The sequence below is a fragment of the Dermochelys coriacea genome, chromosome 7 (genome assembly GCF_009764565.3).
Source record: "Dermochelys coriacea isolate rDerCor1 chromosome 7, rDerCor1.pri.v4, whole genome shotgun sequence".
Taxonomy (NCBI): Eukaryota; Metazoa; Chordata; order Testudines; family Dermochelyidae; genus Dermochelys; species Dermochelys coriacea.
Window position 1 is genome coordinate 46,941,070 of NC_050074.1, and position 18,404 is coordinate 46,959,473.

At 51.6% G+C, this 18,404-nt stretch overlaps 1 protein-coding gene across 1 annotated transcript in view; it reads left to right on the forward strand.

Moving 5' to 3' along the window:
* SEMA3G (semaphorin 3G) overlaps nucleotides 1-18,404 on the forward strand; it is a 67,419-nt gene that overhangs the window by 23,491 nt on the left and 25,524 nt on the right. Inside the window, 3 exon segments of the mRNA XM_038409098.2 lie at nucleotides 3,418-3,578; nucleotides 8,849-8,911; nucleotides 18,130-18,249. Of these exon segments, the coding sequence (XP_038265026.2) occupies nucleotides 3,418-3,578; nucleotides 8,849-8,911; nucleotides 18,130-18,249 (344 nt within the window).

An 18,404-nucleotide genomic window follows, 5' to 3' on the forward strand; every position in this document is an offset into this window, starting at 1 on the left:
AGCAGAGGTCAGGCTAGCTTTATTCCTTGTCCAAAGCTAACGCGGGCTATGTGAAAAGAGAAAAATCAAGAAGAGACTTGGGTGCAGCTGGATCTCAGGTTAACGGGGACCTTTAATTGATGCCTTAGATGTGGTGTTAAAAGAAAGAATTGGGGATTTGCTGAACACGTCTAGGTTGGCTGGAAGCCTCCAGAGAACGGATGCGCTACTGCCAATGGCTGTAACTCCCCAGGAAAATCCTCTGCTGATAACTGTGGTTCTCAATCATGGATCCTCCCCAACTCCCCCATCAGCTGGTGGTGAACTAGTGTGGATGGGACTGAACCATTGCCAGCGTGGTCACAGAGAGTGTGGGGGAGCCTGGATGGGCTCTTCTGAACCTCTCTCCGCTCCGGTTGCTCCAAACTCTTGTGTGGGAACTCGGGGAGGCCTTTTGCTGCGCGTTATGACTTCAGAGACTCTTAATGTGAAGTTCTTCCCCAGATAGAACAGCCCTGCTGGCTCCCTTCCCAAGGTGCTGGCGCAGGAAGGTGGCCTGTAGCTGCTCCTATGTGCCCGTGTCCTGAGCTGACCGGGAATAACTGAGGATCAAGGAGAGAGTGGCTGGAAACTAGCACCTCTGTCTCCTGAGCCTGGGGCCTGGTGCCAAGATCCTGCTCTCTCAGTTTATCTAGTTGTAAATGTACGCACAACACGGTGGAGACAGGCCTCCGATAAGTCTCCCTGCCCCTGCCCTGAGCTGTGATTCTGTGAAGGTCACTCGGCGTCACAATCCGCACCCCTTTCTTCACCTCCATCCCCGTTCAGAACTGTAACACACGCGCTCTTCAGCTGCCAGGACCTGTCCCTCCAATCCCCTTCCCGCAGTGTGGTGCACTTGGTGGCAGAAGAATGACAGGAAAACTCCAGGGAGCAGGACATGGTCTGCCCCAGGCAGTATCAGTGTGGCATAGTGCTGATGCCAACTGAGCTTTTCTTTGACGTGATACATGTCAGTCTTGCCCTGCCTTCTCTGACTCCTCTACTCAACCTCTCCCTGCTCTCTCCATCTCCTCTTCCCCCTTCCTTCTCCCAGCTCCCCACATCTGCTTCTTACCCATCGTTCCTTCCCACCCTGCCCCTTATCCCAAAGGATGGAGTGTACAGAGACTGTAAGCCACGTATTCACAGTGAGTCCGCCCAGTCCATGTAACACCCGTTGTGCCGAACGCAGCCTGTTCCCCTTCCTGTGTCCTGGAGGGAATAAGGACTAGCAGAGGACTGGAAAATTGCCATCTGAGTGTGGATTCCCTCAGAGGTGCTGCCAGCATGCTGTAAAGCCACTGGGCCAAAGGAGCAGAACGAGAGGAAGGGCGGGGTCAGGAGGAAGACCTTTAAGTCTCCCGGGAGCACCCCTGCTTCATTCCCATTCATTGGTTACTTCTGTGCTTCAGGTTCCAGCACAGGTTCTTGTGTACAGCTGGCGTTCTGAATGCCCTCTAGCCGGCGTCCCAATTACTGTACTTCTTCGTACAGGAAATGCCTGGTCAACTAGGATCCTTAATGGGAAGCTGGCTGGGTCTGTCTTTGGCAAGTGGCTCGTTTGTGGCAAACCTCAAGTCTCTGTCTTTCCTTCCGCAGTCCGAATCCCCGGGTTGTTATAATATACCACAGGCTCCAGATGCCTAATCTCTCGGATGCTGGTTTTTTCACTCATTATGCAAAAGGAATGCACTGGGGAGCCCATGCCAGGCAGCAAGGCACAACAGAACATAGCAGGGTCTTCTCCCTCCACTGCATCCCCCAGCTGCTCCAATGGGGGGACAAGAATGCCCCATCGGGATTGTGCTGAGCTCTAGCTGGGGACAGGAGCATTCGCATTTATTGCGTTGTAGTTTTGTGTGAGCGAGGATCTGTTCAGTGAATGTGTCTGCATATACGCAGAGAGGTTATCAATCTAATCTGTCTTTAAACAGAGCTCAGGCATGTCTCATCTGATCCCCAACTTGTATGTTAGTTACTTCCCTTGACTGGCACACGCATGGTAGTGCCATGGCAACAGAAGATGCCATGTGTGTGTCTAAGGAGGTGGCAGATCCTGGGGGGTGGTGTGGTATTATCCTGACTTGGAGGGCGAGGGACTGAGGAGTAAGGCGATTCCTCCCAGTAGGAGTCAGGGCTGGGGACATATTCTTAGGGCGTGCCAGTGCTCTGGGTCACTAGGAGGTGCTGCAAGGGGCAGGATTTATGGCCCTGGTAAGGTTAATATGTAAGTGTGCACAGCACAGATGCCCTGCATGTGTAGCTGGGAGTTGTGTGTGTAGGGTTGTGTGTGAATTGTATCTGCTTGCCTGGTGTATGGGAGCAGTGTAGGGCTGGCAGCAGTGAGCATGTGGGTTTATACTGAGTGGGCAATTCCTTTCTCCATTCCCCCCGCCCCACGCAGCCCATTACCCCTCTCTCGATGCATTGTCCTCTTCTCCCCTCGCAATGGTCTCCTCACACTCCTGGCCTGCAGAGCCTCTTCCCAGCAGCCCCTGGCGTTGTCCTGTGCTCTGGGCTGTCTGCGGAGGGGAGTTTAATTGCTGATGCGCTGACAGACTTTTTACAGGACATTTATCTTCAGGGCTTTTATCAGCAGTAAATTTCCCTCCTGTCCTCACTCCCGGCTGATGATGGCTCTGTCCAGCTCCTCCCGCTAAGTGTGGTGAGCACTCCCAGATGCACCGAGGGCCTGGTGCTCTGGGCTGGGTGTGAAACTAACAAAGTGTGAACCCCAAAGGGTCAGGAGAATCCCCAAGGGCAGGGCCTTATGTGAAACTCTTAGGGCTGCAAACAGGCTGGCCATGCCTTTGACATGGCATTCTACTGATCCTAGTCCTGGCAGGAGCTGGACCCAAATGGCTCAAGTGTAGCTGGAGTTTTGGGGTCGAGGCTCAGATCAGTTCTCACTTGATCCAACTCGGTTCACCTATCCCAGTCAGGGATGCCCTGGCAAGAGAAGACATCTGGGTCTCTAGCTGCAGTGCAGCAATGGCCAATGGCAGCAGCATAAAGAGATCTTAAAGTGGGCAGAAACACCCTGGAAATGGGGTAGAGCTAGGAGGTGGGAGACTACACTGGCCCCCTCCCAGCCTCCAGCACAGGTGGCAAATGGGGGCATGCCAAGCGTATGGCCTGAGTGCATTACACTACATCTGTTCTCTACTATTTAGGGCACACAGTGGGCCAGGGGAAACAGAAGGTAAGTTAGAGAAGCCCTGAGGCTGTCGTACTTGGCTATAATGGAGCTTCCCGGGGGTAAGTGAGCCAGGCATGATTGTGCTGGTTTTGCAGACAGGTTAGAGTTGGGGATCTGTGCAGTCTCCCCCCCCCACCTTCACTGCCCCTCATGTGCTGTGACATCACAAGTAGATTCTCCTTGTTCTCTGCCTTCAGATCTTTTGGCTGCTAACCGCTCAAAGCTGTTCCTCGGCCACCGGGGCTTCCCAGACTTCCGCTCCCTGTATCTGGACGAATACCGCGACCGGCTCTTCATCGGGGGAAAAGATACACTCTACTCTCTGTGGCTGGATCAGCCCGGCATGGACGCCAAGGAGGTAACACCCAATCTCTCTGCACCTATGTGGGTGAGCAGGGCAGCGCCATTCCATACAGCATACATAATGCATGTGGCGCAGGGCTGGGCTGGTGTGGACGGACCAGGTGCGGTGGTCAAAGACTGGGCCAGGGATTGGGACTGAGGTGTACTGGCAGAGCTGTGGGGAGGCTAGAACTGGAATAGGATGGGGCATGCAGGTCAGAAATAGCGCCAGGGATCTTCCAGGAGCACTGGACCCCAGCAGAGCTCATTAAAGAGGGGCCGGAATCATTACACTAATGGAATTTGGGGGCACGTATGGGAAAGCATGCAGCCTGCAGGGGGTTGGCCTGCAATGAACTGTAATCAGCAGCATGGAAGCACAGGCTGGCGATCAATGGAACCCTTAGGATGAATTAGCCCATTCGATGACGGGGCCAAAGGTAAAATCAGTGCAGGTGGGGATGGAAAACAAGAAAGTGGGGACGTTGGGACAGGCAGTTCTGAGATGCCATGGCAAAATCCTGGCCCCAGTGAAGCCAATGGAAGCTTTGCCCTTGACTTCAGTGGGCCCAGGATTGCACCCCGCCAGTCTTTCAGTCTGTGCTGGAGGCACAGCGGGATGGTGGCTGGTTGCCCTGGGTTTTGATGGATATCCAGGAGGTTTCCTGCCCACATGAGCATCCCCTGTCTCCTGTCACTGCTCCCATTGATTTAGGTTGGGTCCAGTAGTTGTTTAGTGCTGTGGTTTTCCAAAGCGCTCAGCCTTGGCCTAGCTTGGCTCCTGTCGGATTCCATGGTAAAACTCTTTGACGTCAGTGTGAGCAGAGTTAGGTTACTTTGAAAAACCTACTCTCAATGCACAGTGATGCGCCAGTTTTTCCCAAATGCTCCCTTTGCTACCGAGTGCGTGCCCTGCCTCCCACGCTGCAGATTTCCCTACGCTGAGGGGGGGCCCCCAACTCCAGTCTCTGAAATTCCCCAGACTTTTTACAGCGTGGGCTCATTGCTTTTAATATACAACAGATCCCTCTCCCATATGGCTCTGTGGCACTGCTTCCCTTGATGCTCTGTTCCTACTGAGCTTTGACTGGCATGTTGGCTTAGATCCCCATATAGCCCGCTGAGTGTAAGCTGGATCAAAGGGTCTTTCAGCTGTTCTTCCCAGGTTCCACTCCCCCAGAGGGGAGCAGGGGGCTTGTGCCTCAGCCCAGTCCCGTCTCTTCTCCTGGATTAGGTCCTTGGACCATAATCACACTGTATGCCTCCCCCTTCTGTCCCCAAACCCCCTCTTGAAGACCTGCTGACAGGAGTGTGGTGACGCCTATCAGCCAGCGTGCTCTCCTCTGGATGGGGAGACTGGAGAAAACCTCCCAACCAGTCAGCGTAAGAGTTCCCCTCCCCATTCCCGTAAGAAACAGAGCGAGAGGGAGGGTCCCCAAAGGAAGTCAGTGTAATTGGATCTCATTTCCTCCTCTTCCTGTGAGCCCAGGGCCTGACACAGATTGAATTATGAGCCATAGGCGTCTGACATTGGCAACCCAGCTACGTCCACTCTTTTCAACCACGTTATGAGAATAAATAAATAGACGCTACCTTATCACGGTGACTCCCTCGCAGCTAAGTGGCTGAAGGCATTTTTGGATGGAAGCAGGATTGTTTTAACAGCCCAGGGGCCGAGGTCTCTGCTAGTAGACATAAAATAACGTTGTTAACTGAGACTTCTGCTCCCACCCTCTCTGTGCCCCACCGGGCTCTCACCTGATGAGTTCTGATCCATCCCTCTCTCAGCCGATGAGCAGATGAGGTCCTTATTTACTGCCTTCTGTATCTATATCTCCACTGTAGGGGGATGTATTGCTCTCTCCTTTTCGTGCATATGGCTCTGCGCTTCCAGATCCAGTCCAGGCACGGAGGCTAATGTGACACAATGCAGAGAGACAGGCTGTTCCAGCCCTTTTAGAAGCCAGGGGTACTGCCAGTTTCACAAGAGAGACTGTTCTCATGAGATTTCCACCTCCTGTCTGCAGACCAAAGAGTTCTGGATAGCTGGGATAGTGGGTGGATAATCAGCTGAGCCTTTGGGTATATGATCCAAATTGAACCCTTCCCTAGGGACTGATGAGAGCCGGTGCCCAGTTGGGAAGTTTGGCTCCTGATTGGATCCATGTATGAACTGCCCTGGAGTCCAGGGACGCTTGGTTTTGGAGGTTCTGTTACAGCCCGCTCTAGGGAGAGATCTGAACTGAGTAGCTGAGGTCCAGATTTGGGTTTGAACTTCTCCGCAGCCAACAAGGTCAAGCAGACCTGGCTTTACAATCAATGCTGACCCCTGGCGTACTCCTCTGTCTACAGAGTGCTGATGCAACCAGTTGGCTTGATGACCGCTCTCACTGTGGTGGAAAGTAACTCATCAGGCATAACTTAGCCAATTCTCCTCTGGCTCCTAGGGGCACAGAAGGAGGCCAATGTGAGGGCGGAACCCCCAGAACCTGACCTTTGGGATGTGGGGGTGGGTAGTGCCGTCCTCCTAGGTATAGACTGAGCAGAGTCTGAGTATAGTCAGCAGAGCAGTATGCTGGGGCAGGGAGATCAGTGAGTAAGCATGGAGCCAATCCCTCCTTCACCCCAGAGGAAGATGACTCACATGGGTAAGAGATGGAGCCTGTTGACGGGACAATCTGATCGGAAGCCCATGGAGACAGAGACCCATCAGTGCAGTGCTTGCTAGTGTAACCTTCGCGCTGGTGTCCGTTTGTGATGCAGCCTGACCGTCAGAGGCTGGGGTTGCCAGGCCCTTGTTCAGAGTGCCTAGTCATTGCCGATCCAGGTATCGGGATCCTCCAGTTCCTTCCAAACCTGGTCTCCTCCAAACTAGTGCCAGGGAATGACACTACAGGCAGCGGGGAAGGAGAGGCAGCGCTTTGCATTTCAGGGGCTCAGATGGGCAGTTTGAAGGGGAGAAGTTGGTGGCAGCAATGCAATCGCTGTGCTAGGGAGAAACCCCACCCCTGCCAGGTGCTGTGAGCGTTCCTGCAAGGAGACCCGGGAGTCTGGATTCCCTGCTAGGCAGGGCTAACTCCCCTCTACTGTGCTCGAGCTCATCTGCTACATAGAATCACATGGCAGGCCATCAGCCCAATCTGGACACCCCTCTCTGCTACCGAGGGCTGCATCTGAATCCCTGAGCCCACAGGAAATGGCAGGGTGGGTAGGGAGGATGGCTCAGACTAGAGACTGCCAGAGAGATCGAGGTCCATAGCCCCAAATTGAAAGGTATTGTGTCTTGGCCTGGTAACTGGGCCCCCATTCCCACTTCCCCTGGGGTGAGTGGGCTTCTCCTGACCCAACAGCTTTCCTTGCCTCTCCTACAGCAGGGCTGTTAGCACAGGGGATTCCTGCCTGAGGACAGTGACCGCAGCCCTTGGAAACCCTGTCAGGCCAAGCTGAGAGCTGGAGCGGCCCCCACAGCCCTGCCTCGCTGACTGTGTGCAGCAGAGAAGGGAAATTCAGTGTCTCTGTAATGACACCGAGAAAAGGTCAAGGGCTTGTGTACCCTGCCTGCCCTCTATCCGAGCGGTGGAGGCACCCACGAGGGTGCCTGCAGGCCTGGCAGGGGGAAGATGTGCTCTTGCACACAGTCTGCCTCACCCATCAGGCACCCACCTCGTCACACACACGTGCCCTCTCTCTGGCTCACCAGTACGTGCACGTCAGTACACACGCAGACCCTGCAAGGAAAGACACGCCACCCCGTACCAACACTGACACGCTCCCACCACGCACAAAGCCTCCGTTCAAACGCGTCCAGCCCTTTGCTGGAGATGCAGGGTTTTGATGCAAACGCACAGGCGGGGGCACTCAGAGCACACGAGAGATTCATACAGTCACCCCTCACCTTAAGATGCTCACGCTTCATGCCCGGGCCCCGCTCACACACACACCGCAAACCTATATGTCAGAGACGCACACTGACACGTTCCTGTGGTTCAGACTGGCCCTTTCTGGGATGGCAGTATGGCACAGTGGTTAGCAGTGAGACTGGGGAGCTAGGAATCCTGGGTTCTATGCCCAGATCTGTCACTGACTTGCTGTGGGGCTTTTGGCACATTTGTAAATCAGGAGCAGTGGTGCCCTACTTTGGATAACGAGGCTCGGTGTAAATGGAGAGTGCTGCTGTTATTACGGCAATGAATTGTTCTACTGCAGCTCCAAACCAGGCTAATATTCCAGGTAGTTTAATGATCCCTTAGCATTCTGTGGGCAGGACACTAAACTGGGCCTTGAAAAACCTGGCACTGTTCCGCTGGGGGACCTGGGATGAGTCACAGCCCCACCTCGTGCCTCAGTTTCCCCACATGTTGACAGGGGAGTAATGAAACTGACTCATCTTTGTAAATTGGTCTTTCCATCTTTTGAGCCCAAGAGATGAAACACACCATGTAAGGGACTCTCTAAGTGTCTCAGCCTTCTCGGTTCAGCTGGTGTCTTTGCCAGCTGTAATTTTGGCTTTATTTGGACAAATAGCAAAAGATAAACTGTGCTGTGTGTCTCTAGCTCTAGAGCTGTGGCTGTGAGGGGGTGAGACCCCCCCCCCCCCGGGGAGACGGGAAGATCAGCAGGGACTCTCATCTTTTTTAAGAATATGTCTCTTATTTATCCAGATTCCTCTGCCAAGCAGCATCAGTGAGGTTACTGTAAGAGAAACTTTCAAAGCCCTCAGTGGCTAGGATAACTATCTGCTAGAGTTACAGACAAAGAAGGGCATTCTAGTTTGATTCTAGTTACACCAGTGTAAATCTGGGGTCCTTCCACTGAAGCTAGGCTTACACTTGTGGAAGTGAAAGCAAATTCTGACCAAAAATTGGGGAAGAGGGGGCTGGGACCCCAAAATTAGACTAGCAGGGGGGGCTGCAGGTCAGGATTAAGGTGCACTGGGGAGGGAACCCTGCCCACCCTCTGCCTGTGTTACTCCCACCTGCAGCCCACTCTATTAATCCTTAACGTTTACGGGCAGTGAGACACTTCCATCGGCTGTCAGGGAAGATTAAGATGTGAAGAGCTTTTGTGTCCAGATACGCTGCCCCAATCCAGAAATCAGAGCCGTCTGAAGGAGGCTGAATGCCCTGGCGTCCTAGCATCCCTGATTCTTCTAGGGCGACTGCTTAGAGGAAGTGGATTCCCAAGGAGCACTACTCCCCAAAACTTCCCCTCATCCAGTCCCCTCAGTCTCCCCCTTGCTTGTGTCCCCAGAGAGACTTGGCCTCAGGTTCCTGTCTTCTGTTTCAGATTTCCTGGCCCCCTCTCCCTGGACAAAAGGAGGAGTGTTTTCAGAAGGGGAAGGACCCAACGGTAAGTTGCTCTGCTCCTCCTAAAATCTCCTGATGGAGTTGCTCTGGATTTCACCTCGGCTGCGCTGACTTATTTTTCCACGCGCTTCTAGCTGTCAAAGAAGGCGATAAAGGGGTTATTTATGCCTCTCCCTCAGCCCCCTTCTCCCATAACACTCCATCCCTGGAAACGGGAGGGAGTGTTATGCCTGTTCTGGGCCCTTTTCCTGCATCCTTGGCTTCCCAGCTGTCAAGGCCTATATCCTGAGTGAGCCCCAGCAGATCTCGGCTCCTGTTTGGCCCCTTCAACTCTGCCTGGTCACTAAACAATGATTGGACCACCCTAGCAGGATTCACCCCACCCCTTGTGTGTGATAGCCCTTCTTGTCCTTCCTGAGCAGCTACTGCTTCTGGGGCGGAGTCCCTCTGTTACGTGTCTGACTGCAGACTATAACAAGCAGTTGACTACTAGGCCTTGTCCTGGGTTTGTGAAGTTGAAGAGGCGGTGTCTGTTTCTATATTCGGGGCTGTGGTTCCCCTTCCCATCAGTAGGGGACATGTCTGGGGGATAGTGCATATAACCTGGATGGTGTAGTCACAGCTCACCCTGTGTGACCTCGGACAAGTCGCTTTTCCTTTCTGGGCTCACATCTAGGTTCTTATATGGCCCCTGTCACTGTCACATCTGGGCTCTTCACCAACATTAATGGATTGATCCTCACAAAGCCCCTTTGAGGCAGAAAAAGATTATTATCCCCATGTTACAGATGGGGAAACGGAGGCACAGAGAGACTAAGTGACTGGCTCAGGGTCATACAAGGAGCCAGGAACTGAACTCAGATCTCCTGAATCCCAGTCCAGGGCTTTAACTACAGAATTGACAGCAGAACAGTTTGGAATCATGTACATGGAAAGCAGTTTGCTTAGTGTGAATGTAGAGCAGAAGCCAGTCTTTGGATGTGTCTACACTGCAGTCGGGAGATCTGATTGCAGCCTGTGTAGATATACCTGAGCTAGCTTTGAGCTCACACATGCTGCAGTCACACTTCTTGAATACAGTGTGGGCACACGGTTTGAACTGTTAGCTTTCTTCACCTTCTATACATACATTACAGACTGCAATATCCCATAGCATGAGCTGGGGCATTCTCAGCTATGGGTAGTTTTGGTGTCTCCCCATCAGAACAGTTGTACATGAGATGGTGAGTGGTCTTGGCTGGGGAGATGGGGGCGGGGTGTAGTACAGAACCAGCACAGGGAGTGGACTAAATCTCCTCTCACTTGCTGAACCCTGAGGAGTGATGTGCATCGCATGCTTAAATCTTGATCCAAAGGCCATTGAGGTCAATAGGAGCCTTTCCATTCGCTTCAGTGGCCTTTGGCTCCTGGCCATAAGGAGCAGTACATGGTCCTTAGTGATCAGCAAGAAGCTGGCGGGAAAGGCTGAATTCTTTGTTGGAGGGTGTTTGGCAGATTTGGCAGAGATTGGAATCATCCCTGATTTCCTGACTCTTCGCTCTGCTCCTTATAAATGGTTATTTTAAAACCATGATTTGAGACTCTGGAGGGAGCGAGGGGGGCAGGAGAACCCCTTGTTGATAGTCCATCCCAAAGTTAATTGCTCCCAGGAGTGGCTGTCACTCAGTTTGGCCTCCACATATTTATTTTGCAAGCTCTCACCAGTGGATCCAGGCCCTGGGGCGGCCTTTCTCCATTCCCCTAACCCTTGCTATATGAGAGACTTTTTCTGAGGAAAAATAAACAGCAGAGAGGCTGAGAAACCAACAGTTGGACTACAAAGAGGGCGGCTCAGCATCTGTGTACTCAATAGAGTAGGGAGATCGGGGCTCCTGCCATCTTGGAGTGGAGCATGTGGGGGTGGCAGTGAGTTCTGACATTGGCTTCATGGAATTCAGCAGCCACTAGCAGCTCCAGATAAGCCAGGCTCATCCAACCTGACTGCTGCTTGTACGGATGGAGTTAAAAATAATTTCATCTTCCCAGTGATGCTCATGCTGGGAGTGGGTGAATCAGGTTTTTTGTGTTTAAAAATATCATCATTGCCTTGGATTTGTTGTTTGTGTGGGGTTAACTCTTTCCACTAGCTTCACAGGCAGGCACATCAAAGGCCTGCTGCTGCTCCCCTCTTGCATTTGCCCAGGATTTACACATGTTTATCCATTTCCCCTGTATTCCCTACTCACCAATCCACAGTTCATGTTTGCTTTTTGCTGCTGCAGGTTCCTTATGGTTTTGTTCTTCTCATCAACTTCTGGCTGCTTTTCTCCCTGTTTGGCAGAGGTTCTGGGGCTGAAACGGAACCCAGTCTCGTCTGGGATCTGCTGCTCGTAACAAGAAGAGGCGAGGTTCAGAAAGACTGGAGGGTCGGTTCTGAGAATCCCTCTGAATTTCAGATCCATATCCAAATGATCTGAGGTCTCCCTTCTCTTTCCTTCACCAACCCTGTTCTTCTCCCTCCAAAGGCTAATCCTTCAGCCCTTTGGCCTTTGTTTTGATTAACCAATACCTGCTCCCCAACAAGCATGCATTCCAACCCCAACAGAACCCCAGAACTAGTACATTATAAAGATACACGCTGGTTCAGATGAGATTGAAGGATTTCAGCCAAAGTGGCAGTCCTGTATGGGTTTGGGAATGGGCTACTTACCCACATGTAATAGAAGGTTCTGATTGGTTCAGCTGGAGATTAGAACTGAGGTCTCGGTTGGTTCTTGTGTTTTAGAAACTGGCCTGCCCAGCTGATACACTGTGTGGGCTGTTTTCCTATTGAACCGTGTTCCCAAGCTATTGTCCAGTAGGTATATTGATTTCCAGGTTTCTTCATGCTCGCAGACTGAATGGTTCAGAGATGAGCACGCCTTTGTACAAGTTGTTGGATTGTGATACCTTTATTTCCCAAGTTAAAAAACAACTGTAGGCCAGATCCTCAGCTGATGTAAATCAGCGTATCTCTATTGAACTAGTCAGAGCCGTATGACCATTCCCTTCAGCAGAAGATCTGATCAAAGCCTCTTCCAGGGGGTTAGTGCAACAGCAATTGACCAATCAGCCATTAAGAATGAAGAGGTTGTGTCAATATATGGTAACCAAGCAGTTAGAAATGCGGCAGGGGGATCCTGGGTCCAGTGACATTAATGGGAGTTTTGCCAATGGCTCTGATGTGGGTCGGAATTTCACCTGTAGAGTCTCATTCCCCTGGACTGCTATGCATCATTGCTCTCTTGCCATCATTTTCTTGCTGCTGGTTGATTTGTCTGTCCAGAAGTCTCTAAGCTTCCAGAGGACAGAAAAATACAAGCAGATGACTGGTGGGAGTTACTTACCAGCCATTTTAGGGTCTTTCTCTCCTGCCCATTGGGTAGCAAGGAAGAGATGCCTCAAAAACAGGGACTGTTGGAGCAGAACAAGTGACTTTTGTTCTAAATGCTGCTGCTGTTGAGTTTCCACACCTGCCAGTAGAGCCCTCTTGCCCGAGAGGAGCATGTAGCTCATGCAAGATGAGCAGCCGTGGAGGGCCTCTTTCCAAATGCCGTAATTCAGCCAAAAGAAAACAGAGATTCATCACAGATGACAGGTTTAGATGGAGTCCTTAGAACGCCTTCTTCCCCCGGCAAAGCACTTGGCGTCACATGCTGTGGGGATGAGGCGAGAGCTCCAGAGGCAGCCTGCTTTCTTTAATTGAATATAAACAGTTGTAGGAAAGGTCCCAGCCTTTAAGTCTGAGGGCCTCAATTTATCCACAGGGCGGTCAAACTTCCCCACAAGGCCCCTCAGCCTGAAGGGGGCCAGCCCCAGAGCTGGGAGAGGAGCCTTCATAACCTGTTTGCCCCATGGCTCCTCTGTCAATTTTGATGGTGGCTCCTGTGAAGTGGACCCCTCCCTGCTAGGAACTGTACTGACCCCACCAACCCATTCCACACAGGTTGCTGAAAAGCCTTCAGATGGGAACAGTGATCTAGAGGTACAAAGGGTCCACATGCTATTACCCAACCCATCTCCCAGGTTGAGAGGAACATAGAGTGGTCTCCTATGATTGCTGAATAACTGAGAATCACAGGAGCTGAATGTACTGCATGGCACCACCTCCACTGAAGGGTGGAAAAGCTGAGGTTTCCAGCACATGAATCAGGTGTCCAGCTGAGCTCACAATCACGGGAAGGCAATGCAGCTAAACAGCCAGCATTTGTGATAGCCTGGCCCTAGCACTGTGTCTCAAAGCTTTACAAACCATGGGGCTGGAGACCTGAAACTCCCAAGCTTAGCCCAGGCTGGATTTGACCCTATATCAGTGTTCTGGTAGGAATCACTTGACTCACCATTGAAGTGACTGGAATCCGTAGTGCTTTATGCAGTGAGAATTTAAGGTTCGGAGCAGAGATACAGATGGAAACGGACTGTCAGCATTCTTCCAAATTGTATTCCGTTCCTCTAGCAATAAGGAAGTGTCTCTGTCTATTTCCCTAGGACATGAAGGTAGATTTTTCTCTCTTAAACAAGGTTACCTGAGATGACCTCTTATTTCAGGAAAATATTTTGAATTTCTTTTAAGAAGAATAACCTTTGGTACCTTGCTTCTAGGACCTAATTCGAACAGAAGCTGTTTTGTCACCAACCCAGCTCCGTTGTCTCAAGGAAATGGCTCACCATGCATAAAACTGACAGCTGAAGGAAATAGAATCGCATCCTATTTCTTTTTGCTGTGTATCTGTGATGGCTGCTATCTTGGCCAACGTACTAGGGGATTGAACTGGGGACCTTGGGGGCTAAAAGGATAAGCTGCTACAGGTTGAGCTAAAGAGCCCATGCCTTGTAGTTGTGGGCTGTAACGGCTCACATCCTCTGTGGATTGGCAAAGTGGGGGACTTGTAACATGCTCACCAGTGGGCTACCTGTCCTTCATATGTAAGGATCATAAAATGTTTCAGGGCTGATCAGGCTGGGCTTGCAAACAGAGATACTGATGGGGCTGCCTCGCCTTTCACTTCCACCCAAGTGAGCTGGAGCATCCCAGCTGCACTGGATACCAGAATAGCACTGGTGAAGATGAGTGGAGAACCAGCCTCATTATAGCCTAACTCAGAAATCCCTGGGAGTGTTCGCACTGACTCCAGTGGGCTAGGTTAACAAAGAGTGCTGCTGAACATCTCAGCTCCAGGATGAGGGGTGCAGTATGTGGAGCTGGAGAAAGACCATGGAGGATGACTGATCTCTGCTGTGTGAAGCAACACAGCTGGTTCCTTCTGAGCCACGCCGGATGGATAGAGTCTTGGAGCCTGGCAGAGGATGCTCGGACAGTCTCTCTGGTCTCTCTGTGCTTATCAGCCAGGAGATTGCTTCTCCGGAAAAGGGAGCAATTAATCCAGGGCAGTCTCAAAAGGCCATTTATCATCCTGCCCCACGTTACTAGCCAGCCTCCCCTTTAAATGACTAATTCATCCAGAAGACAGCTGTGCGTGTCTGTCTGTCTGTCTCCTTCACTTCCTGCCATTGTTCCCCCATACTCCTTGTTCAGAAAGCGGGAGGAAATGCTGTGCCGACAAAGTCGTGTGTCTGCAGTGGCCTGAGAATTTCCTACATGAGTTTTCAGATCATTCAGCGAGGACAGACAGGTGGATGGAGAGTGAGCTGGGAAACTTACCATGGTGCTTTTTCAGACTGTAGCAAAGGCCTTGGCCTCACAGAGGTATGATCTGACCAGCCAGAGCATGATACACAGCTTGCTGTTATGGAGTAGAGGAAAGTCTGTTCCCCTCCTTTCATGCTCTTGGGCATTATGGAAGGCTCTGCATTACACTAGAGAATAACAGCGTTGCCTACTCCTTTAAGGGCCAGGGGCCCTGGGGCAGCCAGCCCTGTTGGATCATCAGACCTAGCTGGGAAGGGGGTCAGGTGATCTCCATAAAAGGGCTGAGAAAGCTATAGGAAACCAGTAGGTTCCTGTGGCAGATCCTGACACAGGGCTAAGCGGTGCAGGGAAGGGGAGAGGCCTCGGGGTCCCTGTAGGCTGCTTGGCTTGGGAGTGTTTTGTTTGAAGAATAAAGGAAGGAAGGGCTTGGGAGACTCTGGGTGCGGAGTCAGACTTTCCTGGGCTGGGGAGACAGGCCAGTAGCCTGCACCTACCTACACAGGTCACCCCTCACAGTAAGGCCCATGTGCTGCGATGGAAAATGGTGTCCTGGGATCATGCGCTGCAGCTGCCCCAACAGAGTGGGAAGTGTTGCAGGTTAAGCAGTGATCTCCGTATCCCCCCAACTCCACAGCACTGGGTGGAGACCCATCCATGTTCACTGCCCCTCCCCGGTAATGAAGCTAGGGAGCAATCCAGCATCACTCATGCTGGAAGGGGGCGCTTGGGCTAAGAACCGAGGGGTGTCCTGAAACGCCGCAGGGGGTAGACATGGGATCCCTTACCAAAAGAGATGATTTTTGACATGCGGGGGCCAGATCTTCAGCCTGGCCAGCTTGGCACAGCTCCTGGACTTGTGCTGATTTACACCAGCTGAGCATCGGGTCCACAATCTTGGAGCCTGTACCACCCTCCCGAGCCAGCTGCCCTGGGCATACAGACCCAGGAGCCAGGCTCTTACTCCTGGGTACCGCTGAACAAGATTTACCGCTGAATTTAGGCCTGTCTCCTTGGGCCCGTCAGCAGAATGCACTGTCTGCAGCTCCGCTGGACTAATACAGGAAGCCCCTGCACAAAGCAATATGAAGACCTCACTTCCTGGCCTGAGATACTACAATGGGCTGGGGGATGACATGAACTCTCTGCGCGGGAAGGAGTCACTTGGACTGGAGTGGTGGAGAATGGGATACGTGCCAAGCAGCCAGGAAGGGGACGAGCGCCAATACAGGAACCTGCCTCTCCAAGCAATGACGGTGCCGTGGCATGGGGATCATGTGACTGCATGATGGGGCACCTGGGGAAGAAATCATTTGACTTCAGGAGCTGGTGCAGGGGTTTGCCCCCTGGGAGTTGTATTGTTCTGTTAGGCAGGAGCAGGGACCTTGAACGGTCTCACTCCCTGCAGTGTAGCAGTAGAACTGCCCTCCCACTTTCACAGCTGTGAGTGAGCACGTATTGCTTCCTGCTATTGTGCCCAAGGACAAGGGACTGGGTTTATGCTGCCTGCCCTGCCCCAGCCGAGGGGGAGCAGCTGGAAAATCCCAATGTGACAGGAGCTTTCCAAGAGCTGTTAGGATGATTGTGGGGGAGCAAGGAGGAGCTCGGAGCTGTTCTATTTCATGGACGTAATGCACTGGGACTCATTTGGTTCTTCCCCCTGCTCTGTAGAAACAAAGGGCAAGTGCACAGCTGCAGAAAGCAGTGCCAATATCTTGTGCTGTCAACTTGCTGGCCAGCTGTTTCCCAAATAGGGCTGGTTGGAACGTTTTTGCTGAGACTGATCGGCTTCCATGAAATGAGAGAGACTCTTGTTCTATAAACTGCGAAGTTGTGTGGGAGACCCAGCTGATTTGGGGTGATGTGGGATGAAGAACTCTGCCCTGAATCAGCAGAGCAGGGACTTGAACCTGGGTCTCCCACATCCCAGGCCAGGGGTCATGAAACTGCATTGTCGTCCCCTGGTCTGCTCTGTTTGCAAGCAACGTGTCAGCGCATGTGCTCATCTGAGGGTCATGTGGCAGTGTGTGTGCAGCATTGCCACCTCCAAGTGTTCAAAACGCGGAGTCAGCCCCCAGATACCATGCAATTGCCTTAAAAAACAGGAGATGTTTTTAGACTAGTACATGTTGGGTGCTTTTTCATATTCTTCTGATTCTTCAGTCTGTATGGGTCACATTTTCTCTGCAACCAGGAGGGCTAGAAACTGACTCTGCTTGTTAAATGTTAACCTCATGACTCCAGGAACTGGGGGCTTTAAGAAAAGCACCGAATAGGGCAAGGTGCGCAAGTGTAGCCTTTAGGTATAGCTGTTTGCTAGGGAAGGCATAGGTACAAGTTAAGGCAGTAATGCAATGAGACTGCAAGTCTCAAAGCTTGAAAGACAATAGCTTAGCCAAACCAATCAAGGCCTTAAAAGCTGTAGTATAAGCAGCTAACCAACAGTAACCCTAGATCATAAGATATCACAAGACAGAACGCTGTAGTGACTAAACCGCTGACAGATAGCCACAGATACTCCTTTAGAACCGCTTGCAGTATCTTAAGTTAGGAACATCAACAGATGTCTGACCGCAAGAATGTCATGGTGATGAGTTGATGCTTATGCTAATAAGCTTAAGGTAAATGGGCTAGGAACCTATGGCAGAAGGGCACCCCAATATTCAGAGGGTGAGGAAATGGAGATAAGGAAAAGGGGCTGGTATCCCTACTTGAATATGCATTAGGTATTGTAGAAGCTGTAACCTGGCCTGCGTGCCTTGGGAGATGCCAGGAGGATGACTGGTGGTGGTGGTGGCAAGGAAGATGTGGCTGCTGAGCGGGAAGATAATGATTACCATGTCAGGTTGTTCTGCAAGGACTGATGTGAGTCTCTGGATGCTCAGGTTTCAGAGTAGCAGCCGTGTTAGTCTGTATTCGCAAAAAGAAAAGGAGTACTTGTGGCACCTTAGAGACTAACAAATTTATTAGAGCATAAGCTTTCGTGAGCTACAGCTCACTTCATCGGATGCATCCGATGAAGTGAGCTGTAGCTCACGAAAGCTTATGCTCTAATAAATTTGTTAGTCTCTAAGGTGCCACAAGTACTCCTTTTCTTTTTTTCTGGATGCTCAGATGCTCATTCTGCATTCTCTCTAGCTACCTTGCTGGCTTGGGTTGTTTGTAACTTGGCTAATTGTAGTAATACAACTATTACAAATAGAGAAGGTTTTTCCTGAGCGTGAGCGTTGCAAGCATGCATGTCAGGGTTCCCAGCTTAATAGGGATTCTGACCTTGGGACGACAACCTCCCAAACCTCAGATTGTCCAATGGATATTCTTCAGTAATCAACATAAGGAACTTGCAATCAGCCGATCAGGCAACCCAATAAAATCACACAAGTTGGCCACACTTTGTGGAGTAGGGTGTGGACTAGACAAGCTAATTAAGGTAGTGACTTATTAATGATCCATTGCTAAGGAACCCGCTGCACCATCACGCACAGTCAGAGGAACATTACACAGCTTGGCAAAGAGGAAGGTGGTGCTGAGTCCTTCCCATATGCTGACAGATCCACTTGGTCAAACAGCCTCACTCCCCACTGTCTCTCTTCCAGACGGAATGCTCCAACTACGTCCGAGCACTTCACCCCTTCAACCGCACCCACCTGCTGGCCTGTGGGACAGGAGCCTTCCACCCTGTATGTGCCTTCATTGATGTGGGACATCGTGGCGAGGTAAGGCAGCGCCCCGGGACAACCGGCCTGAGTCCTGCAGAGCGAATCCTGCGGGAGCCCCGGTGATGAGAGCTGGTGCCAGACCGTGCCACTGCTCTCTGGCAAAGACTGTAGGGAAATCCCAGCACTTAGAGCAGCTGCCCTGGGGTTATTGG